The sequence below is a fragment of the Centroberyx affinis genome, unplaced genomic scaffold (genome assembly GCF_046629955.1).
Source record: "Centroberyx affinis isolate AG114_WGS23_722 - 3 ecotype Tasmania unplaced genomic scaffold, CSIRO-AGI_Caff_v1 ptg004041l_1, whole genome shotgun sequence".
NCBI classification, from domain to species: domain Eukaryota; kingdom Metazoa; phylum Chordata; class Actinopteri; order Beryciformes; family Berycidae; genus Centroberyx; species Centroberyx affinis.
In genome coordinates, this window is record NW_027281838.1 from 80,304 (window position 1) to 105,778 (window position 25,475).

General features: G+C 42.2%; 1 protein-coding gene and 1 pseudogene across 2 annotated transcripts; both read left to right on the forward strand.

Moving 5' to 3' along the window:
* Nucleotides 1-378: 378 nt before the first annotated feature.
* On the forward strand, nucleotides 379-24,633 carry LOC139663526 (NLR family CARD domain-containing protein 3-like). Of its 2 annotated transcripts, XM_071542221.1 has the most exons (11): nucleotides 379-572; nucleotides 826-928; nucleotides 1,041-1,154; nucleotides 1,513-1,626; nucleotides 4,112-4,190; nucleotides 4,355-4,583; nucleotides 4,839-6,642; nucleotides 6,752-6,925; nucleotides 22,078-22,251; nucleotides 22,867-22,913; nucleotides 23,166-24,633. In XM_071542221.1, exons 2-11 carry the CDS (start codon nucleotides 840-842, stop codon nucleotides 23,726-23,728), a joined length of 3,387 nt encoding a protein of 1,128 aa, XP_071398322.1. In that variant the 5' UTR covers nucleotides 379-572; nucleotides 826-839; the 3' UTR covers nucleotides 23,729-24,633. The 2 variants fall into 2 exon arrangements, with proteins under 2 accessions (XP_071398322.1, XP_071398323.1); XM_071542222.1 differs by lacking the exons at nucleotides 22,078-22,251; nucleotides 22,867-22,913; nucleotides 23,166-24,633 and adding an exon at nucleotides 20,516-20,561.
* On the forward strand, nucleotides 9,540-12,255 carry LOC139663528 (E3 SUMO-protein ligase ZBED1-like; annotated as a pseudogene).
* Nucleotides 24,634-25,475: the final 842 nt, after the last annotated feature.

A 25,475-nucleotide genomic window follows, 5' to 3' on the forward strand; every position in this document is an offset into this window, starting at 1 on the left:
AAAGATGAGTTGATTGCACTATGAGTTTTTACAGTGTAAAATCTCTTGCTATAATAAAATGAAAGAGTTTAACTTCCTCTCACATGCTCTACCTCAGCAATAAACTTTTTTGATATTGCAGCTATGATTTTGTGTGACGTCAGACAGATTTTAGATCTAGGCTACATTCTCATTCTTGCTCTATTATTGAATTTTAAAGCAATATAAATTTCTCCTCCATGCATTACATCTCTGTGCTGGTCTGCTGTTCAGTTCACTGTAGATGATGTGGTTAATGTCTCCATCTAGTGGACACACAGTAGAGCTACATCACCTGATCTGTGATTTCTCTGCCTCAGACATGGATTCTGGCCTCAGGTTAGACCAGTTTGGTGTCAGACTGATGTTTCTAGACTTTGATAGTGAAGTTATGAGGAAGTGACAGCAGCCTCAGATCAAATGAAGACAGAAACCCAGAACTGATGAAGGAGAATAAGCAGCGTCTTCTCTGTCAGTGTTTCCTCTACAGATGAAGGCAGAAAGTCTCTGTGACTTGATCTGGATGTGAATTCATAAGGCAAACATCTTCCAAGGTAAAATACATTTTTATTTCTGAGGGACAACAAAAACAAACCATAAACAGGGTGACTACAGTGTCTTTAAAACTGAAGAGTAAAATTTGAAATGCTTTAAGACTTTTAAAGCCAGGTCAGAAAGTTCAGTGCATTGTGTATTTGGCATTTTAATGTCAGGAATTATCACTACACCAGAAGTGATATATCCTATTGAAACCTTGTTGTAATGAATCAGTCCAGCTAACAGCATGTTGGATGTGTTTGTGTAAAGGTGTTGGCTCTACTATGAGTCAGTCTGAGGAGAGAGAGGAGGGGCTCCCTCCCTCTAAAACCACTCTGTCTGGGGAACATGACAGCCAGACCAAAGCTAAGAGGTAAGATGAGGATCTCTAACTGTCCATGACTGTTCTCCATCTCAGAGCTCAGCAGTGAAATCATTACAGCATCATTATTCAGAGTAAAAGCTCTGTCTCTGTTGTGTTGAAGCCCAGTCCAGCAGGAGAGACCAGACTCCCCTGAACCCAGCTGTGTGTCCATGAAGAGCGACTGGTCTATGGAGCTACCTATTGCTTTTAAAAGACAACATTCTTCTAAAACAAGGTAAGTCAACATAATGTTACTATATAATGTTAGAATTAACAAAGCATTGTAAAGAAAAAAACATCCCCTCCTATACGTCACTTTGGATAAAAGTGTCTGCCAAATGGGAACTTGTAAATTGAAGAGAGTAAGATATTAACAATAATATGTAACATCGATCTTGTTTTTTTTAACCTTTTTCATGTAAGGAAAGTTTGCCAGCTACAATGATGAGGAAGGGGAGAACGTTACTCATTCACTCTCCTCTCACAGATCTTCTATCTGGTTCTGGGATTTGAACTGGTGACCTTCTGCTCAAAATCCTGATTTTCTTGAGGTTAAAATGACCCTTCCTTTGTCAATCCTGTGTTTCTATCAGGATCCAGCAGGAGAGACCAGACTCCCCTGAACCCAGCTGTGTGTCCATGAAGAGTGACCGGTCTAAGCGTCGCCCTATTAACTTCAAAGATGGACACCACTCTGCTGAGCAAAGGTAAGAATTTAAAACAGATGAGTTTGTTGTTATCCATCTCTCCTAAGAAGAGGTATGAAGTCATGAGATATAGAATTGGTCCGGCCCTTCATACTCTGTTGATTTAGTTTCCTCTTTCAAAACATCACATCCAATAATCAGGGCTGACTGTCCTGATAAGGACGGATCTTAAAAACTCACAACATATTTCACACACTACTTCAGCAGAGTTCTTGAGATCTTCACGTGTTTCCCAAAGGATTTCATGACAACACATTTTCAAGATCTACTTGAAGATCAACTTCAAGAATCATAAGGCATCACAGGTCGATTCAAGGAAGTATCAATTTTCTGAGCTGAAAGCAGAACATGTCGATTGAAGAAACCTTAATTTTAAAACACATAGTTTATAGCCTCCAACAGTTCATTTCATCTTGTCTCCTGTAGATTCTGAATGTATATTCTTCTATATATTATTTGTAATGCTGCCATTTCAGTAGAGCTGTGACTGACAGGCTGCCTTGTGGATGTAGGCTGGTGTGTGATATCGACCCAGCTGACCATTATAATTTCACCTGTTGAGGGAAAATATTTACTGAATTTTGAAGAGGCTCATAAACCACACTGTGTTGTTGACCAGTTGTCTGGGATTTGCTTAGAACAGTGCAAAATAGCTGACTGCATAAGGCAGAGGGTATTAATGTAGACTAAAGCACATTTGAATTTGGTGTAGCCTAATAATAAATACATTAATGAAAGACATGTAGCTTTATTTATTTAGACAGTAAGGGTTGGTGCAAAAGGAAATGGTTTTGATGTGGAGCACAGCAGGGGCGTCACCAAGGTTTGAATACATTTGGGGCTGAGCCCAAGTAATGTGGGGCTGAACCGGGGAGGAACATTGGATGTATTTTACCCTACAGAACAAACTGGGTCGCATTTGGGGCTCTACTGCGTTACAAGCCAAGTTACACATCGCTGTACAGTGGTTAACTTGGATCTGAAAATGGATCAAATTAAAGATCTTATAACATGCCTCTGTTATAATGGAATGGAATTGTTTTACATAATTATTATAGTTTGATGCAAGATTTCCATCACACTGAGCACTGACAGCTGAAAACAAAATAAACAGAAAAAGGCTGTAGTGAAGCCATGGGTGCAGAGTCCTGCCTGGATCTGGGGTTTGATTGGTCAGCTGCTCTCTGCTGTCTCCCTGACCCTGACTCCCTCAATCTCTTGTTGTCCTTCCTATGATATTGATAGAATGGACAACATTACCTTTAAAAAATACAGTTGACATGTTTTATATTTTACTAGCATTTTCCCATTTGAAGGTGAACATACCTGAGTATTACTATTTTCTGCCACTTCCCTCAAAACTGGCTCAACTTCCTCCTGCTAGAGGAAACATGACATGACAAAAAATCAGTTCTCAAAATATCATCCATTAATATTATCTATACATGTGCTGGATGAATTGATTGTGATTGGCTGGAGGGGTGTTGATTAATTTCAGATAACCACATTGCTCTGACATAGTTCCTTATCACTGGTCTAAATTAATGCACAATTGTGATACTTACTTATGAACTGAATATTATTGTGTACAAGGGTACCAGTTATGAGATGGGCATCACTTTTATGGCATGAACAACAGCTTTATCAAAACCAGGAATACACTTATTTTAGCTTTATTATCTAGTCACCTGAACTCTGCTGGTCTGTCTCCTCTAATTTGAGACTGATTCTTCTGCCTCCATTTGGCTGCCAAATGGAGTAGTGCACATATTCAGAAGTTACTGATGGCTGTGTATAGGAGACTTTTTAAATTACTATATTCAGATTAACTCAAAGATAATATATGATACACCACTGCATCTAACGTTAGGCTACAGTCAATCAAATAACAATAGATAGCAAATACATAGCTAAATATCCCTTCACTCTCTGGTAGCAAACTACACTGTAAATTAGTAATTTCAGTTACAAAGATGGATCATGTGAAAATGAGAATGACATGTCTGTCTGTTTACAAGTTAAATTCACTTGAACACATTCTTTTATCACTCACATTGGGTTGAAAATAATACAGGATGTCTAGTTTCTTCTTTCTCGACATTTTCACAACACAGCCTGTCAGCTCCACTGCTCAGATTAAACTCTCTGTGCTTGTCATTTGATTGTGCGTTTGATTAATGTGACCCTGCTTCCCGGTTGGGTGGAGTTTTCCGTTTTTGATGCACTGTGATTGGCCTGAAGGTCCAAACACAGCAAACTTTGGTGATAAAACGAACCAAACCAGTTGTTTAAGCGTCGGTGAAAACATCAGTATTGCTCTGCATGTACTGTTTTTTAGAACCGGAACACACATTCCATCGTCAAATTCACTCCCAGAACGCGACACTTTAAACAGAGTGTGTTTGTGTGTATGTGTGTGTGTGTGTTTGTGTCTGTGTGTATGTGTTGTTATCTGGAGACCTAATACTTAATGTTTTCTCCACAGAGTTCACCATCAAAGGAAAGAGGTTCCCAGTGGTCAGTCTGCTCAGGAGCATCAAACAGACCTGGACTCCATATTTATGGTGTGTAAATGTACAACAACACATTTTACTTCAGCTACAAAGTAAATGCAAGACAACCATTCTGGTCATTATAGTCTCCATGCTGCACTCTTTAGACCAGTGGGTTTTCAAACCATGCAAGATGGATGTGATGTTGTGTTCCACGATTTTGTATTCTGTTCCAGCTTCTTGAGCAGAACATTGTCACTTTTGTGAAGTATGAGCTGAAAAGGGTCCAGAGGGTTCTGAGTCCAGATTACCCAGAATGCTCAGAGAAGCAGAGGGAGGATGAGGAGGTGGTGGACGGTGAGGAGGAAGAGCAAAGGAGGAGCAGCAGAGAGGCTTTTCTGGAGATCACTGTGCACTTCCTGAGGAGAATGAAGCAGGAGGAGCTGGCTGACTTTCTGCAGAGCAGTAAGAGGCTTTTAACAGGTTTAACATGATGGAAAGAGGAAATGGCGGAAAATGAAAGATGTTTACATTTCTAAACTCTGCTGTAAATATGCTGTACACATCTGCATCAGATCTATACAATTCTTCTGGGCTGCACACACAGTCAGAACATGTTTGTCCACTACTGATGAGCTGAATAGATATCATGGAGTGGGAAAATATATACATCCACACTGAAATCCACTCATTGATTTCATTTGTTGTTTCTTCATTCAGAAACATTTGCTCCCATCTGCCAACATCAACTCAAATCTGATCTGAAGGAGAAGTTTCAGTGTGTGTTTGAGGGGATTGCTAAAGCAGGAAACCCAACACTTCTGAATCAGATCTACACAGAGCTTTACATCACAGAGGGAGAGAGTGGAGAGGTCAATGATGAACATGAGGTCAGACAGATTGAAGCAGCATCCAGGAAACCAGTGAGACCAGAAACAACCATCAAATGTGAAGACATCTTTAAACCCTTACCTGGAAGAGATAAACCAATCAGAACACTGATGACAACAGGAGTGGCTGGCATTGGGAAAACAGTCTTAACACAGAAGTTCACTCTGGACTGGGCTGAAGACAAAGCCAACCAGGATATACAGTTCATGTTTCCGTTGAATTTCCGAGAGCTGAATCTGCTGAAAGGGAAAAAGTACAGCTTGGTGAAACTTCTTCATCACTTTTTTATTGACTCCAAAGACCCAGGAATCTGCAGGTCTGACAAGTTCCAGGTTGTGTTCATCCTTGACGGTCTGGATGAGTGTCGACTTCCTCTAGACTTCAAGAACAACAAGATCCTGACTGATGTTAAAGAGTCAACCTCAGTGGATGTGCTGCTGACAAACCTCATCAAGGGGAAATTGCTTCCCTCTGCTCGCCTCTGGATAACCACACGACCTGCAGCAGCCAATCAGATCCCTCCTGAGTGTGTTGACATGGTGACAGAGGTGAGAGGCTTCAGTGACCCACAGAAGGAGGAGTACTTCAGGAAGAGATTCAGAGATGAGGAGCAGGCCAGCAGAATCATCTCCCACATCAAGACTTCACAAAGCCTCCACATCATGTGCCACATCCCAGTCTTCTGCTGGATCACTGCTACAGTTCTGGAGCATGTGTTGAAAACCAGTGAGAGAGGAGACCTGCCCAAAACCCTGACTGAGATGTACATCCACTTCCTGGTGGTTCAGTCCAAACAGGGGAATGTCAAGTATCATGGGAGAGCTGAGACAGATCCACACTGGAATCCAGAGAGCAGGAAGATGATTCTCTCTCTGGGAAAACTGGCTTTTGAGCAGCTGGAGAAAGGCAACCTGATCTTCTATGAAGCTGACCTGACAGAGTGTGGCATTGATATCAAAGCAGCCTCAGTGTACTCAGGAGTGTTCACACAGATCTTTAAAGAGGAGCGTGGGCTGTACCAGGACCAGGTCTTCTGCTTTGTCCATCTGAGCATTCAGGAGTTTCTCGCTGCTGTTTATATCATCGTCTCATTCATCAACTCTGGTGTCAATCTGCTGTCAGAAACTCAGTCAACATCCTGGTGGTCTACACTAACAAGAGACAAATCTCAGGTAAATCAGCTCTGCCAGAGTGCTGCGGACAAGGCCTTACAGAGTCCAAATGGACACCTGGACTTGTTCCTTCGCTTCCTCCTGGGCCTTTCACTGCAGACCAATCAGATTCTCCTACAAGGCCTTCTGGAAAAGACAGGAAGGAGCTCACAGACCAATCAGAAAACAGTCCAGTACATCAAGAAGAAGATCAAGGAGAATCCCTCTGCAGAGAGAAGCATCAATCTGTTCCACTGTCTGAATGAGCTGAATGACCGTTCTCTAGTGAAGGAGATCCAACAGTACCTGAGATCAGGAAGTCTCTCCAGAAAGAAAGTCTCCCCTGCTCAGTGGTCGGCTCTGGTCTTCATCTTACTGTCATCAGAAGAAGAGCTGGACATGTTTGACCTGAAGAAATACTCTGCTTCAGAGGAGGCTCTTCTGAGGCTGCTGCCAGTGGTCAAAGCCTCCAATAAATCTGTGTAAGTGCATAGAAAACTGGATAGATTCAATATAGTAAACCTAATATTCATACAGAGGGAAAAAAAATGTCAAAGTTGTTGTCCGTCTTCATCACTAATATTTCTTCAGGCTGAGTGACTGTAATCTGTCAGAGAGAAGCTGTGAAGCTCTGGCCTCAGTTCTCAGCTCCCAGTCCTCTAGTCTGAGAGAGCTGGACCTGAGTAACAACGACCTGCAGGATTCAGGAGTGAAGCTGCTCTCTGCTGGACTGGAGAGTCCACACTGTAGACTGGAGACTCTCAGGTAAGACCCATTTACAGTTTATTTCAATTGATTTGACACATTTCAAACAGTCTCTCAGGTCAGGATTCTTCAGTCTGTTCAACAGATTTAAATCCTGCTTTACATGCAGCAGGGTATCCGTGGGTCATTAAAAAAAACAATGTTGCGAAAATGAAGGCCTTAAATGGCATTAAAAAGTCTGAAATTAGATTCCCAGAGGTCTTACATATTTTCTTTATCATTTTAGCAATACTGAGTAATATTTTACTGGCTTGTTGCACAAAATAACCATAATATATCAGAGGGGGTTTGCAAGTGTTGTTGATCAATGCCAGTCACAACCATCTGTATGTTAATTGTGATTTATTATAGCCATACCGTAGGAACCGTGGAACATTATAATTCTGACAGACTGATTCAGGCTGGAACAAAATTGATGCATCATTACTGGATGCTTGGGAACTTTACAGTGAAATGAGTGTGATAAATGAGTGGGAAAGTCAGCAGAGACAAACAGATGCACAGGAGATGGCTAGCAAATCCAGAAATGGGAAAATGGAAATTTTCACTACAATAGCTGGAAGAGAAAGATTTCCAGGCGTGGTTGTGCTCCGACACTGTCATCAACACTGTGCTTGGTTTTGCTTTCACATTCTTCTTTTGTGTAACTTTAATTGGTGTGACCAGTTATGGCTCGGAGTGGCATTAAAACGTCTTAAAAGTGGTATTAAAAAGGTCTTAAGCATTAAATTCAATTTGCTGATATCTGCAGAGACCCTGATGCAGGTTAATGTCAGTAAATAAACACCTGACCTGTGGAGGATTTTCTCTGTTTACATGATTTTTAAACCAGTTGTGATGCCAACATTTAGCTCTGTTTTGGAGCAAGACTGATTTTTTGCGCTCCTTAAAGAATCTCTCCCTTATATTCGACTGGACTCTTGATATTGTCTCAGCTCAAAGCCATGAATGCATATAGCCTAAATGATATTATTGCTGTGGTCATAAATTGCATATGACATAAGAGATGCTGCATAAGGTGGTTGACTGGGTTTCACTGCTCTGATTTAGGTAGTATGACCTCACACGGGATGCATGCCTGCATCCCTCCCAAGAAGCAGTACGTGATAGCTGAGGTCTGCAGAAGGCTTGCTGCTCACATAGATATTTCACATAACCGGAGTACGACCTCTTTCAGGATGTATGCTTGCATCCTTATTCTTCAGATAATGAATATCTGAGGTCTGCAGCAGGCTTGCTGCTACACATAGATATTACACATAACAGTAGAATGACCTATCAGTAGTGTTGTAGTCGAGACCACCTAAACCGAGACCGAGTCAAGACCAAGACCAGAGCGTATCAAGTCCGAGTCAAGACCAAGACTTTGAGGGGGCGAGACCGAGTCAAGACCAAGACCGAAGGGGGGCGAGACCGAGTCGAGACCGAGACCAGACCAATGCAAGTCCATTTTCAAGACCATGTAATCAGAGTGATGGCTCAACATTTACACCATTTCTCTGCTAAAATTCAAAAAGAAAGAAAGCATTATTTAGCAATTTAAGTAAAATACAAATGGATGTACAGTATGTACTCAGTGACAGAAGGCAATCCTTTGAAACATTGCAATTCGATTTCACTGACCTTTGGAAAGGCTCAAGACAGTGGGCAGAATGAAACAGAAGTGTTAAAACACCCTGAGCACAGAGCTTCACTAAAACATTCAAAATTATTATCAGGTTATAGCTGACCCTTGCTTTTATGTCACAATGTATAATTATTTTGATTCCTGAAATGAGAAGAAACATAAACTTACTGTCATGTGTAGGCTACAAATTGTTTTTATGTTATAGTGTTTTGACTTTGACCAATGTGACAACTTGCCCCGCTCTCCCCTACTCAATCTGCCAGAGCCCCGCTGTGCAGACGAAAGTGAAACTTAAAATTCCACAATTTACTCGCCTGTGTTAGTAACGGTATAAACAGTAACCTGATAACACGTCTTCTGCTGCACTACAGACTTTAACGGTAACGTTATTACCTTGTGGAATTTAACATCTAACATTAGTGAAATTATAATTAAACCGATAACTGTCGCAATGCTTTAATGCACCGCATTGAATTGAACGCGCCATGTGCCTGTATGGAATCGGTGCTTGTTCTTAGAACTGTTTTGCAAAACTCTCTGTGATTTCTGTAGGCAAATTGTATTATTCTCATTCTCTCCTCCTCAGCCACACATGGTGCTCTCTCCTCCTGTATCCTGCGTTCTCTATCTTGGCGCAGCTCAGAGGGGGGTGAGGCAGCGTTTAATGGTTAATAAACTTTCAAACTTAAAATAAGCCAAGTTATCGGTTGCAATTTGAAGGGAAAATGTTTTATATCCAATCACAGTAAAAAAATAAATCAATCAGACAATGCACCGGCAGGTAATGATGTTACTGCACAGGAGTAAAAATGCAGTCGAGTCCGAGACGAGACCGAGACCAGCAAAATGTGGTCTTAAGACCGGTCTCGAGACCAAGACCGATCTCGAGTACTACAACACTACCTATCAGGATGCATGCTTGCATCCTTTCATGTAGGCTCTGCAACAAGCTTCTTGCTACACATTGATCATTCATTATTGATCAGCTGGTAACTTACTAAGAATCGGCTGCACCAGTTATGTTTGGCATATGGTTCTGTGGTTTGGGGGATTTGCATGGCGCCCCTGCTATACCTTCAGCATGCTTGCTGGGTAAGCAGGGAGCTGCTCGAGCAGGGCCATATCCGCCAAATATAACTGTATTACCATTAGTTGCAGTTAGAGTTGTCAAAATAACGTGTTAATTTCGATTAATTAATCATAGAAAAAATAACGTGTCAAAATAATTAACACAGATTAATCACGCGCTATTATGCCCCATGAGCCCATAGGTGTATAAGTGACGTATACGTCACTGAACATACAACCGTCCACAGCAGCTTTGTAACCATGTTGGAAGCAGATGACAAAACGTTGCTTGGCCCAGTGAATGGAAATTTTACATTTAAAAAACGCCCAGATGGAATTGTTGATAGGAGCACCGTTCTGTGCAATTTCTGCAGTAAGGAATTTTCGTACCATCGGAGTACTTCAAGCCTGAAATATCACCTCAACGCAAAGCACTTAGCAGCAAGCTCAGAGGTCAGACCTAGCACAGCCCCTGATGCTAACGTGAGCAACCAGTCTCGTCAAGCCACACTCAAACAGGCGTTCAGACGCAAACTGAGTAAGTCTACCTGTGACAAATTAACCAACTCAATCGCTAAATGGGTTGCAATGAACTGCAGGCCAATTTCGGTGGTAGAGGACAGGGGGTTAACGGAGGCGTTACAGATTGCGTCCTCTGACACAACTTATAAACCGCCATCAAGAAATACAATTGTGTCCGAAATCCAACAGCTTTACGACACTGAAAAGAGAGCAAAAGACGATGTATTGGCGGAAGCCGAATATATTGCCCTGACTGGGGATCATTGGACCTCGGTACGCAATCACAATTACCTCGGTGTGACTGCACACATCATTGACAGTGAGTGGAAACTTCAGTCATTTGCATTAACCATGCTGAAGACGGTCACCAGGCATTTTGCTGATGCTTGCGCCGAGCAGTTTCTGTCTGTGGCGGAGGCCTGGGGAGTTCAACATAAGGTCACCACAGTTGGAACAGACAGCACGTGAAACATGGTAGCTGCTGTCAGCAAGCTTCCATTCGACCACATGCCTTGTATTGCTCACATGTTACAGAGAACCATCACTGTTTGCCTTGGTGACAGCGGGTTTGGTGATGCATTGGCAAAGTGTCGCAAGATAGTGGGGCATTTTAAACACAGCCCCGCCAATACGGAGGAACTACACCAGCAGCAAACAGGACTTGGGCAACAGAGAGAGCAACTGATCCAGGATGTTTCAACAAGGTGGAACTCGTCGCTTGCCATGATCTCTCGTCTCCTGAAGAACCAGGAGGCTGTAAAGGCTACTCTGGGCCGACAGAAACACAAGCTGGTCATGTTGACCACATCTGAGTGGGACAAGCTGCAGAGGCTGGAGACCCTCCTTGAACCATGCAGGTAAAAGCACCCACACACCCACATCGGGAATTGTTTTATTAAAATGGGATTTACTTGTTACTGTCCTTTTTTTTGGCAAAGCCTTTTGAATTGACTGTGAATTGGTACAATAAATTGCTTTTCCTAAATTAAATATACACTTGTAAATCTCTAATATAATACTGTATGCATCTCTTATCATCCACTGCAGATATGTGACTGAGCTCCTTGGGGGTGAGACTTATGTTTCATGCTCTCTGGTGTTGCCTGCTCTCTGCCACCTGTACCGCACCATGGAGGTCTTAAAGTATTCTACTTTAAGACCTAAAGTATCTACTAAGAGGAGAGAGAGAAGAGGTGTGGACCAGCCTTGAGGCACTGCTGCAAGAAAAACCCAGCAGAGCTACTCCGGAGCCCTCAGAGGAGCCAGCAAAGAAGAAGAGGAGCCTCCTGCTGTTGGCTTCAGACTCAGATTCAGATGACGAAATGGGGCCTAACAGGGCTTTGAGCCTCTATAAAGCAGAGCCCAGCATCAGCATGTAAGAGTGCCCACTGCAGTGGTGGTCAACTCATGCAGGGGCCCATCTACAGCTGTCTGCCCTGGCTCGCAAATATCTGGCCACTCCTGCCACTTCTATCCCGTGTGAGAGACTTTTCTCACTTGCAGGCAACATAGTTCAAAAGAAGAGGGCAGCCTTGAGCTCTGAGAATGTAAACAAGCTAGTTTGTCTCAGCAACTGGCTGAAGGAGAAGTAAGAGGTATTGTGAGGCCGATGGGTCCGTTACTGTTAAGTTACACTACATGTTGATAAATCAAACTGTTATGGCCTATGTTGCCACAGAGATTTTTGCTTGGTTGGGTTTATTTTGTCATACAAGATATTGGAGAAATAAGAGGAATTGAGGTCAATGGGACTGTTATTTTTAGATGGTCTGTATGTTCAATGGAATGAAAATGTTATGCCCTGGATTTGAAATTGCACTAGGCTATATGTTAAACTGTTGGTCTGTGTTGCCTAAGTTTATTTTGGCATATAAGATATTGGAGAAATCCTATTGAGGTCAAAGAGACTGTTAGCCTATTGTTAGGTTATAATTGTGGCCTGAGATGCTCTTTATGTTCAGTGAAATGAAAATGTTATGCCTTGTGTCTTAAACTGCACCCACTCAATAGTGGATCAGTTCTCGCGAGAGCTTAGTTGTTGCAGGAAGTGAGTGCAGATTCACAGAACTCCTGCAGCTGCTGTTTAAAGACCGAACCACAGAAAGATCCACAGATGGGCAAATACTGCAAATACTGCAAACTGCATCTTCATCTCGGTATGTAGAACGCAGGATTATTCAACTACCAGTGCGTCAAAGGAGTACACTGACAGCGAACGGACGCAGTGTGTGTGTACCGCTAGCAATATCTGCTGCTAGCTAGCACTAGCACCGGCTTGTTGTTGCTTGTTTAGCCAAAGTAACTAGCTGCTCCAAGACTTTTGTTGGGTCATATCTCTCCAAGACTCGCCTTGCTGTGTCAGTCGTGGTTTACCACTTGAGAGACTGACTTCCTTCTCCCTCACAATAATCCGATTGTATCTGGATCAGATACAATGCCCTGTGACGACTGCCAGCTGCTCAAAGGAGTACACTGACAGCGAACGGACGTAGTGTGTGTGTGTACCGCTAGCGATATCTGCTGCTAGCTAGCACTGGCTGCTAGCTAGCACCGGCTTGTTTTTAGCCAAAGTAGCTAGCTGCTCCAAGACCTTCGTCAGGTCGTATCCCTCCAAGACTCCGGACTTCTCTTGCATGTGTCAGTCGTGGTTTACCACTTGAGAGACTGACATCCTTCTCCCTCACAATAATCCGATTGTAGCTGGATCGGACACAATGCCCTGTGACGACTGCCAGCTGCTCCAGAAGGCGAACAGAAGCATAACCAACCTCAAGGAAGACATCCGTAGACTAGAAAGAAAGATGGTCTCTTATCCAGCTTCATTAAGACTGCCTCTTTTCAAGCTAAAAAGATATCAGCGATGAACTCGGCTATATCCGACACCATTCTGTGGGATCCACTAACCCGTCCACGACCCTCCTCCTGCTCGACTCCCAATCACCCGGCTACCTGGACAGAGGTAGTGGTCAGGGGCCACAAGAAGAAGAATGGTCACCAGGCAGTCTCACCACCCCGCCTCAATCTTTCAAACCCCTTCGCAATTCTACAGAGTGAAGCACCGATACATCCAGCGGATCTCTCCGTGGATGCAGCCATGGACCCACGCTCCGCTGCTGGCCCGAAGTCTGGAAGAGCTGCGCCCGCAGCTGCTTGCGCCTTGCCCGCTCTATCCTCCGCTGGCTACAACGACAGCAGCGCACCAGGTTCCTCCTCTGCTGCAGCGGCCGTCTCCCATCCCGCCACCGCCGAGCCTCCTGTGGTCACCTCGACTGACTCCTCTACCACATCACGGCCTGGAAATTCCTGGTCTCGCCTCTCCAGGCAAAACAATTGGAGCACGGAGGTGCATCCCCGGTCAGATCTGCCACCACCACTACCACTCTCCCCTTCTCTGCCTCGGCCCTCAACACTGATCACTGGAAGCTCCATGGTAAGGAACATCAGAGCTAAAGGTAAAGCTAAAGCTGCTCTCTGCAAACATTGACTATGCATTGGTTAACCTGCAAAATGCCCATCAGACTGTCTGAGTCAGTCCATGCCACCATGAGGTAACCCACACTCCAAATAATGTTCACTGCTACTGTAAATTTACTGGTAGGGTTCCTGTTACAAGTGAAATTGATCCAACATCTGGCCAAATTCATCCCCTACCAATCATGGGGCATGGACTGTCAAACTCACCTTCACCTGCTCTACCTGTAAATCACATCCCAATCTGTCTAACACTCAGACACCGTACTGCTGTCTCCAAAATATCCCGTTCAGTAAATTATGACAATCTTATTACCATTACACACACTATAACTCCATCCTCGCCCCCCCCCCCTCCAAATTCGGTCAGCTAAATGTGAGATCACTGTCAAACAAATCATTTATCTGTCAAGATTTTATTGTGTCCCAAAATCTAAACTGTTTCTTCATCACTGAGTCATGGCTCACCCCTGATGACCTCTCCCCTCTCATTGAAGCCACTCCTTCAGGCTACTCTCACTTTCATCAACCCAGGTCACATGCACGAGGTGGTGGGGTTGCCATAATTCACAAAAATGCCCTCAAGTGCTCCATCATCTCTATAGGCCCCTTTGCATCTTTTGAATTTCTGGCTTTTGTGATAGATAGCACCCCGCCAGTTTTCTGCCTACTAGTATACAGACCCCCTAAGCCCAATATTGATTTTATCAGTGAATTCTCTGATCTCTTCTCTCACATTGCTCCGAAATACGACAATTATACGACATTCTCGGAGATTTCAACATCCACATTTGCTGTCCCTCTGAAGCCATGACTCGTGATTTTATAAATCTACTTGAATCCTTTGGTCTCCAACAATCTGTGAATGGCCCAACCCAAGGCCATACCCTAGATTTAGTTCTGTCCTCAGGTCTCTCTATCTCCAGCCCTGTGATAGAAGCTTTTCACCTATCTGATCACAGGGCAATCCTTTTTGACTTTTATCTGCCACACGCTTCTCCTGACCACCCTGCTCTTCTCCGCTCCCGCATTCTAAACACTTCCACTGCCACTAGGTTTGCAGAAGCCTATAGAGAGGCTTCCACCACTACCAGAATCGAGGCTGCACCATCTCATGTGAGCACAGAGAAACTTGTCTCACTATTCAACAATACTGTTTCGGCCACCCTTGATTCTGTTGCACCAGTCAAAACTAAAAAACGTAAGCCTTTGGGCTCACCATGGCTTAATAACAGTAATATCAGAGAAATAAGGAGAGCATGCAGGAGGGCAGAACGGAGGTGGAAGCGAGATAAATTGCAGATCTCATTTCAAATTCTCAAGAATCTCTTGAATGAATACCAGCTGGCTGTCAAAAATGCCAGGGCTCAATACTTTTCCAATCTTATTGACAAAAACTGCCATAATCCCAGGGTACTTTTTAGTGTCTTAAACTCTGTCTCCTCCTCCACTCCCACCGCCTGCTTAGAAGTGTCTGTCTCTAAATGTGAGGATTTTCTAAACCTCTTTAGAGACAAAGTACTAGATATCAGAGCTAGTATTAGTCCATCAGTAAATAGCCTAACCATCTCCTCTGAGAACACTGCATTCCTAAATTCCCTGAATTCCATCACTTTACCAGAACTTCATCATATTATCTTATTATATTATTATTATGAAGACCTCCACCTGTTCTCTCGACATTATTCCAACGAAACTCTTCAAAGAAGTTATTGACACCATCGGCCCCAGCATTCTCTCAATTATCAATAGCTCTCTGGAAACCAGCCATGTTCCCCAATCTTTCAAACATGCAGTGGTCCAGCCACTTTTAAAAAAACAGAATCTAGATCCTTTAGTCCTCAATAATTACAGACCAATCTCCAAACTCCCCTTTCTTTCTAAAATCCTTGAGAAAGTAGTATTTAACCAAAAATTCATTACTGAAAATAACGAATGACCTGCTTCTAGCTGCTGACTCAGGTAACTGCTCTGTCCTCTGGCTCCTAGATCTAACTGCAGCCTTTGATACAGTAGATCATTCCATTCTCATTCAGAGATTAAGCCTTTGGGTGGGGGTCTCCGGTTCTGCCTTAAACTGGTTTTATTCATACTTATCTAACAGATCTTTCAGTGTCTCTATTAGCGACTCATCTTCTTCCTCTGCCCCCATGTCCTGTGGTGTCCCCCAAGGTTCCATACTTGGTCCGATCCTGTTCTCCATCTATTTGCTACCGCTAGGCCACATTATTCAGAAACACAACATTTCCTTCCACTGTTATGCAGATGATACACAGATCTACCTCCCCCTAGAGCCTAATAACTACAACAAATTAACTGACCTCAATAACTGTCTTCATGACATCAAAACCTGGATGGCTGCAAACTTTCTTCAGCTCAATGAGAATAAAACTGAAGTTATCTTATTTGGACCACAGCATTTGACCAGCAGTATTTCTCCTCACCTTGGCCCATTGGCCCCCTCTGTTAAACCGCATGCAAAAAATCTTGGAGTCGTATCTGACACAGGTTTAAAGTTTGACAAACAAATCAATCAGGTAGTAAAAACAAGCTTCATGCAGCTCCGCATCATCTCCAAACTCAGATCTATTCTCTCTACTTCTGACCTGGAGAAAGTCATCCATGCTTTCATATCATCCCGCCTTGATTACTGCAACTCATTATATTTTGGTATCACTCAGTCTTGTTTATCCCGTCTTCAATTAGTCCAAAATGCAGCAGCAAGAGTCTTGACAAGGTCAAAAAAGAGGGAGCACATTACTCCCATTCTTGCCTCCCTACACTGGCTGCCTGTTAGCTACAGAATTAATTTTAAAATCCTGTTGTTTGCTTACAAGGTGTTAAATGGTCTCGCCCCCTCTTACATTACAGAACTCCTGTCCCCATATCACACTGTCAGAGTACTGAGATCGTCTGACCAAAGACTTCTGTCTGTCCCGAGATCCAGGACTAAGTGTTATGGGGACAGGGCCTTCTCTATCGCTGCCCCTAAACTCTGGAATTTTCTTCCTCCCACCATCCGATTCTCCCCCACTATTGAGATTTTCAAGAGTCATCTTAAAACGCACTTCTACTCACTAGCTTTTAACTGTGCCTAACTTGGCTTAACTACCTCGGGTATTCCCCCATAAGTCTCTATTGCCACTTTGGGCTCTGTGTGACCATGTGCCTTTACTGGTATTACTATTATTATTGTTATTTATCATCACTCTGATTTTTCTCCTCTATTATTGTGTTTGTTCTTCTTTTGTTTTTATTCTGTGTGTGTTGTAAAGCACTTTGGATCAACCGTGTTGTGTGTAAAGTGCTATATAAATAAAGTTGAATTGAATTGCACCATACTGTTGGTCTATGTTGCCTAAGTAATTTTAGTTTCGTTTTTTTTTTTGGCATCTAAAATATGACACATTGACAGTCAAAACAATTTCAAGGATAAAATGAGAAACTTATGGACTTATTTCCATTATTGTTCTTGCTGAAACATTTCTGATTTTTTATTTCCTCAATTAAAATGCATTAGGTCATATTTTTGATTGTTATGGCCATTATTCCATATGAACAGTGAAAAGAACGTTCTGAATGTATGGGAAATAAAAGAGATGTTGACCTTTAAAGTTTATAATGTTCATTGATTGAATGGAAATATTTTTAAATGCTTCTCATGGCAAATATTGCTATATGTGATTAATTTAGATTAATTAATCATAAAGCATGTAATTAATTAGATTAATTTGTTTAATCGTTTGACAGCCCTAGTGGCAGTTAATGGTTTCATCTGTGACTAAAGTGTTCCTGACTGAAATGAAGCATCGCGTTAGTTCATGCAGGACACAGACGTCACACGTTGCTAGTCATCTACCAGCTGATCACCACACACACCAATCATAATCCATTCTCATAACAAGGCGGTCTATTTAAATGTCCTCCTCCTACACTGATTCCTGCTTCACAGCTGCTGCACACTCTGCTGCTTGGTAAAGCTTTACCTCCACCTCCCCAGCCTCCACCTGTTATAGTCTATGCAATCGAGCCACGGTGGCTCTTCACTACTGAGTGTTGCTGCTCTGGCTCTGCTCTGTCCACTCCCATGGGGGGATTTGCATGGCGCCCCTGCTATACCTTCAGCATACTTGCCGGGTAAGCAGGCAGCTGCTCGAGCAGGGCCATATCCGCCAAATATAACTGTATTTCCATTAGCAGTTAATGGTTTCATCTGTGACTAAAGTGTTCCTGACTAAACTAGATTTCAGCATTGAGGTACTTACATTCATGATTTTGCATAGGCATACTAACCTAAAAACCTATTATTGGGAACCGCGAGAAAGTTTCAGAGCGACAGACACAGAGCGTCCCCGTATCCATAGCAACTCACTCTCACTCCTGCCTGGTGCGCACGGCGCGAGAGGAGAGGGAGAGACGCTGACGTCCTGATTACTCTGAGCAGCATGGGAATAAATTACATTACCGTAAAACTTCAATTAGTAACGACAATTCACTATAGTCCTATAATATTCCTATAAAACTCCGATAGGGACTTAGAGTGTCTGTGATACTCACTAGTGAGTTTACAGTGACCATATCTGTCAGGATTGTAGTTTGGATCCAAAAGCGGAAACACACCAGGCAGAGGCAAGGGTAGCAGTTCGGAGTTCTTTACTGATCCAAAAATCCAAATCAAAGTACATAATCTCCATGTAACCGTACAGAACAGAGAGCAGAGAGAGAGTCTAGTAGGTAGACAACAGGTCATACCAAGGCAGGTTACCAAAAAAAACAGGAAACAGACACTGGGAACAACTCACTAGGACGCACTGGCAAAGACTAACAAAAAACACAAGGTATATATACACACAGCAAACTAAATGGTAAGTGGAGACAGGTGTGCAGAGATGAGCTGGCAGAGGGGGTGGAGACAAGGTGGAACAGGTAACCAATCAATGGAGCTGAAGCAGGAGGGGCTGAAAGTACGGGAACTGAACACAGACACACAGAGCAGAACACAAGACAGGCAAAAGGCAACACTAAATAAACTGAATATGGCTCTAAACATGGAATAAATGAAAAAGATCAATGGACCTTGGCTGGATTCCTGACAATATCATGGTATTTTCGTCTTCTGTAGTATCACTATAATATTCCTATAGGGAATTATAGATTTGTTGGGACATTTATTTAGTATTCATCTAAAATGTAGTATAGGAATACTAGGCCTATAGTTGTTTTTTGTAAGGGAACGCACAACAGACGACACTGCATTAACAGCACAAGTCATTTTTTCCCATTCCTTGGCTTTAGCAGGGCCTTTGATTCCACTATTGAATTATATTAAATATTATGTGCTTTGTTTGACTTATTGCTGATAGTAGGAGTTCGGTCTCAGAGCCGGTAGACTTTATATGGCATTATTGGGGCGTCAATTATGCAGCGAGCCCCGTATCAAAATACCGGTAGCCGACCTTAGAAAGGATGAAAGCTGAAAAAAGATCAACAGAGAAATGTCTTGCTGCTGCTTCTCCTGAGTTTTGTTCAGCAAATTTGACAACTGACAGCTTGAATTTCAGGTCGTACTTTTTTCTCTGTGCCGCCATGGCGATCAGCAAATGTGATGTTTGAGTGCAAGTAAAAAAAAAAAAAAAACTGCTTCGCAGTGTCAATGGCAACCGGCTTCTAATTGAGACCGGCCTTTATTTGTCAAAACGTGCAGCCACACCCGGCCAGTAAAAGTGACTCTGCGTTTAATTGAAGTTTTACGATATAATAGATTTGTGTATATTTGTCGCTTTCCCCGATGGTCTGAATAACTCTCTGCTGCACGGTGCTGCTCTGTCTTGTCTGTCCGTGGCTGTCAGTGTCTCTTTTCGCTCCGCGACGTTATCAGTTATGAATTTGTTTTTCACTGCATGAGAAAATGGACTTGTGGCGTGAGAGCCTGTGAAAAGTGTCAATTGCGTGAGTCTCTCGGTCAATGCGTGAGAGTTGGCAGCCCTGCTCAGACTGCTAGTTGAGTGAAGTGTGTATGCAAATTAACCTATAGACCGACATGTAACCGGTCAAAAATGTTCTCGGTGGTTAACCATTGACATCCCTAATTTAAAGTCATAAAAATAATCAATAGGAATCCCTCTTTCAATTTAAAGTGCGTAACATTATAAGTAATAAAAGATATAAAATGGAAGAAAATAAAATGAAAATAAAATACCAAAATAGCAGGAGACTTAGCTATAGGCAACACAGAACATGTAAATTTTTAGCCTAGATTTAAAAATGGTCAGATTAGGGGCATGTCTAATATTATCTGGGAGTTTATTCCAGTTTTGTGTAGCGTGATAAGAAAGTGCTGCCTCCGCATGTTTTGTTCTGCCTCTGGGGACGGTCAACAAACTCTGCTGGAGATGAATGCATGGATCAGCTTGAAGATATTTCACTATTTCCTCTCCTTGCAGCATCAGTTGCTGAAACCTAAAATAGCAGAAAGGACTTCTAAGATACTGTCACAAACTGAGCAAACTGTCAAACTGAACCAACTGAAGCCACAGAGCCGATCACGGATGGATTACTGAACGGGCCGACCGGGCACAGGCCCAGGGGCCCGAGAGCTCAGGGGGGCCCCTGAGCCAGAGCCTGATACATGATGATGCTGTCACTAACTTTACATTTACTGCCCTGCAGTCAAAGGGCTTAGTCATTTATATCAACACCAAAGCCCCAAACTTCCCCCTATAATAACCTAAACATTAGTTTTGAAGGTGTCAACATGGCTCTGTCACAGTGAGTGTTCCCCTCAGTTTATCTATAGTGCTTTAGCAGTAAAGCGCTGCATTATTGTCCAAAGGCCTTGTAATGTAAAGTCATGGTTTACCAAGACCCCAAAATGTTGTTTTCCACTCCTGATCTGTCAGTAGGGCCCACTGACTCATATACCATGCAGCTGCTGTGTGGCCAGACAGTAGATTTTGGGGCATTGCAGGCAATCAGAGGCATTTTGCACTTTAAAATATGTTTTTTAGGCCTAGAATAATATGTGTTTGCACCTTGTAATTCCATTGTAATTGTTTATTTTTAGTTTTTTATGTTCATCTCACTTTTGTATTTAAAAAACTGTTTTGAATATGAATTTGAATCGGTCTTTAATAGCCTAGTATCCTACATATGTTATCATCATCTTTCAAAAAAGATAAGCTTATAGGCTTCCACTTTCATGTCCATCCTCACTAGATTAACGGGTGTGTTAGGTAAGACTATTTCATGATTTGTTTAGCCTTCAGAGGTCTACCTGTTGTTGCTATTTAATTTGCAACATGACTTGCATTCAGTTGTTAGAAACTTAAACGGATTCCAAAACTATATTCAGATAGGTGTCTTTCTAACATGCTGTTGGCTTTGAGTGTGTAAATTGTGAGCTGTAAATCCTGAGTTGAGATTCAGGTGATATTGTGCGATTGGCTCTGCGTATACTTTAAAACGGATCCCCTTTATTGAAACACTGAGGAGAAAACTAGTAAGAGCAGCTCCTGACCACAGCCAGGCCTGCTGTTCAGAAGTGAAACAACGATTGTGTCTCATAAGGAGAAGCTTCTCTAACCTGTTGTCAGACAGTCTGTTCCTTCTGGAGGTGAGCAGCAAACTTCCTGAACTGAACAGCCGCTCCACAGGCGCTAGATGGGGTCGGGGTTTTGTACTTCATGTAAATGTTTTGGATGTTTGAGAACCGGTTGAGGGTCTCGATCCCAGATCCTCCTGACCTCAAATAATCCATCACTTCTTCTTCTGCTGAGTAGCTGTTTGTCCACCAGCGTCCTGCTCTGAAATCCAGATCTGTTGTTTAGTCGGAGTGTGTTTGTCGTTGGCAGTGGAGGCTCCTTGTCGGGTTGTTTTTCCCTGAGTTTCACGTTGCTGTGTTGCGTATCAGATGCTTTGATAAACTGGATGTTGTGTTTTTCTCTGTGGAAAGAGTTTTGCTGCCACACAAAGTTTACAACGGACGATAATGTTCTTTGATCCTTGACTGAGATAAATTCAAAGTAACGGGAAAACTTCCAGCTGCTGAAAGTCTGCGTCTCTCCCTCACCCTCCAGCTTTTGTTGAGCTTTTTTAGCGAGTAGCGACGTAAACCTGCTGCATGTCCTGAAGATATGAAGAAAAAAACAAACAGGGATTGGAAAAAAAAAAAAAAAAACCTTTGAAAATGTCAAAGGAGAGAACAGAAAAGGTTCGGAGGTTCAGGTTTAAGTAACGCAGTAACGGAGCGTTACTGGGATTAGAAACTGTAATGTAATTAAATTGTAATCCCTTACACTACTGTTACTGAAAAAAGTAATCACATTACTGTAACGCGTCACTGAGTAGCCTAACGCGTTACCGCCCAACACTGGAGCCCAGGGGCCCTTTGTCTCATAATCCGCCTGTGTGTGTGTGTGTGTGTGTGTGTGTGTGTGTGTGTGTGTGTGTGTGTGTGTGTGTGCAGGCTGTCAGGCTGTCTGCTCACAGAGGAAGGCTGTGCTTCTCTGGCCTCAGCTCTGAGCTCCAACCCCTCCCATCTGAGAGAGCTGGACCTGAGCTACAATCATCCAGGAGCCTCAGGAGTGAAGCTGCTCTCTGCTGGACTGGAGGATCCACATTGGAGACTGGACTCTCTCAGGTATGGAGAGGCAACGTCTGCTAGAAGGCTGAGAGTCACACACATTTTCTCTGTCACACTGAGAAGATGAGAAACACTGAAAGTTCAGCTTTCTTCATTCTTCATGTATCAAGCTCACTTAAACTGTTGATTGGTGACTCTAAAAAAGGCCCTTCACTCCACAGTCTTTGTTTTACCGTTTACTTCATCAAACAAAGGGATGAGGAAAAAAGGCACAGTAAAGGACAAGTTCAAAGCCACGGTCAAAACTCATTTGTGCTCTAGCTCAACAGCTTCTCTCTATTGAAGGAAAATGTAAATGTACAATCCACCTGATGCTTCTCTGCTGACAGTAATTAGCTAAAGAGAGACGAGCATTAATCTAAGACAATATAAAGTATATGTTACACAAGTAAATGTTAAATATTATCAATATTAATCAAAACAATCAATAAATCGATATAATCTAAATATATATTTTAACAACAAATGTATCTTACAAATACTGTTTAATGTTTAATGGTGGATATGAGTGATGTTGTATGGAAAATCAGAAAATCACTTTTCAAGGATATGAAGGTTATTTGTTTCCATTATGAAGAGATTATGCTGGTCTGACTTTACTTAACCCCATAGTGTGGACCATGGTGGAGAGCAGAGGTTGAAACCAGGTCTGAGGAAGTGTAAGTGTGTATTTAGTTTTATATTCATGAAAACAAAGCAGCACACATCCAGTTTCTACTTAAATAGAAATCTCATGTATGTGACATCTATTTATTCTAATCCCACTGTGAAAAAAAGATGGCTGACAAAATGTGTCATCATGAAACTGAAGAAATGAACAGTCAATCTGTTAATAAATCAACAGATAATAAACACAACAGGTGTATTAGATGAGAAGCTGCTGCTGTATTGTGTCTTGTTCTCTCCATCAGATGCCTGTGAACTCACACTGGACCCAAACACAGCAAACAGAAACCTCTTCCTGTCTGAAGACAACAGAAAGGTGACAAAGGTGAGAGAGGAGCAGCCATATCCTGATCACCCAGAGAGATTTGACTTCTGTCATCAGCTGCTGTGTAGAAATGGTCTGACTGGTCGCTGTTACTGGGAGGTCGAGTGGAAAGGACTGGTTTATATAGGAGTGACTTACAGAGGAATCAGAAGGAGAGGAGAGGGTGCTGACTGCAGGCTTGGATGGAATAAAAAGTCCTGGAGTCTATTCTGCTCTGATAACAGTTACTCTGTCTGTCACAATAACAGATCAACAGTCATACCTTCCCCCTCCTCCTCTGGCTCTAACAGAGTAGCAGTGTATCTGGACTGGCCTGCTGGCTCTCTGTCCTTCTACAGAGTTTCCTCTGACACACTGAGCCACATCCACACCATCCACTCCACATTCACTGAACCACTCTACCCTGGGTTTTGGTTTGGGTTTGGGTCTGGTTCTGGGTTTTGGTTTGGGTCGTTCGGTTCCTCAGTGTCTCTTGTCAGATAGAGGAGGGAGAGAGAAACACTCAGACTGCTGACCAAAGACAGCTGCTGAAATGATAGTTCACTCTGGACAGGATCACACACACACACACACACACCTTAATGTGAGAATATTAACGTTTGTATTTTCATCAGTGTTTCCTACTCATTTTACTGTAAACAAACATCCATCAGTCAGTGTAAACAGAGTGTATTCTGTGTGTTGGGAGACTGAACAGGGTTTTAACAACACACATGTACAAGAACATGAACATTTTATTGTGAAAATGAAATGAATGAGAAATGAAACCAGACAGAATTAAGTTATGGTTGTTCATCTTAGAGTCTGTTGTTGATGATTGACAGGTTAAAATATCATCTATATATCTTTATCAATATATATCGGTATCTATATAATATTATCTTTGTTTTATTTGGTATTTTATTCCCTTCTCATCATTCCAAGCTAAACATTTATCTAATTTTCTATAATTGTTTCTCTGAAATAAAGTTTAGCCTAAATGAACATTGTTTGGTCTTCATCTTTTCCAACAAGCAAACAGGATTTTTTTTCATCAGATAATAATTACTATAAAATAAACACATTTGTTGTTCTGCTGTTTTATAAGTTGTGAGTCATTTCATCTCAAAATCAAGGGAAATGTAATGTGTGACATCATTGATTTACATTGTCAAATTGTCTCTCAAGTGTGACGTAATTTTTCAGCCCAAATAAGGGATTCTGGCCCCGCCCCCTTTCAGTCTAACATGTAAATGAATAGAGGAGTAAAATGATGTTAAAGCCTTTAACTGTCCAACACTAATATTGACTGTTTCTGCTTTCAGGTTCCTCTGTTCTGCTTTTCTTTATTAGTTGAGCTGATTCTGATGAAAACAATAAAAAATCTCTACAGACTGAGCTCAGCATTCAGCGTTTCATCTGAACAACATCCACACCATGTTAGCTAAATCGTTTTGAAAGATTCAGTAAAGTGTTAAAGTATGTAATAATTTCATCTTCTGTCATTTCTACTGACATTATTTCATCCGTTTTAAGACATTTGAGAGGAAAAGAGGCTGAACCACGATGTCAGAGACTCAGATTCACACATTTATGTTCAATATCTAGAATTCTGAAAGGAAAATTAAAAACATTCGATTTTTAATATGTAGGTGCAAGAAAATGTATTTTCACCCAACTCAAGTAATGCAGTTGGGCTTCTTTTTTTAATTTAACCTGTGTTCAGGTCATATTGTGTTCAGGTCATGGATCTGTTCAGGAGGAGGTTTTTGTGGAGTGAGGACGCCCTCTGGTGGATTGTACCGGCTACAGCATGTGTGCAGGTCGGCTGCTTCACTGTGTAGTGGAGCGGATCCGCAGGTAAACGGAGGATATCTCTACTTTTCCTCCACTATCTCAGAGGGAAATCTTCTTCTTTTTCCTCCACTACATTTATCTGCCGGCTGGAGTTACTAGTTACTTTGCAGAATAAGGTTTTACACGCAAAACATACGACGAGCTCATAAAATATGTTGCATTGTTAGAGTTTAAACTCCCCAACAGTATATGGAGCAGTTAGACCGACAACATTAAAATACTTCTGACAGGTTCATGCTTCAATAATTTAACTCTCTGACAGAATGACGACTTTTACTTTTGACACTTCACTACATTTTACTGCTAATACTTCTAGACTTTTACTGAAGTAAACTTTTGAATGCAGAACTTTTACTTTTAATAGAGTGTTTTTCCATTATGGTATTGCCACTTT

Coding starts and splice junctions, on each gene's coding strand:
- LOC139663526 (XM_071542221.1), top strand. CDS start 840: ATGAGTCAGTCTGAGGAGAGAGAGGAGGGGCTCCCTCCCTCTAAAACC. Junction 929..1,040: donor AGCCAGACCAAAGCTAAGAG/GTAAGATGAGGA, acceptor GTTGTGTTGAAG/CCCAGTCCAGCAGGAGAGAC. Junction 6,643..6,751: donor AAAGCCTCCAATAAATCTGT/GTAAGTGCATAG, acceptor ATATTTCTTCAG/GCTGAGTGACTGTAATCTGT.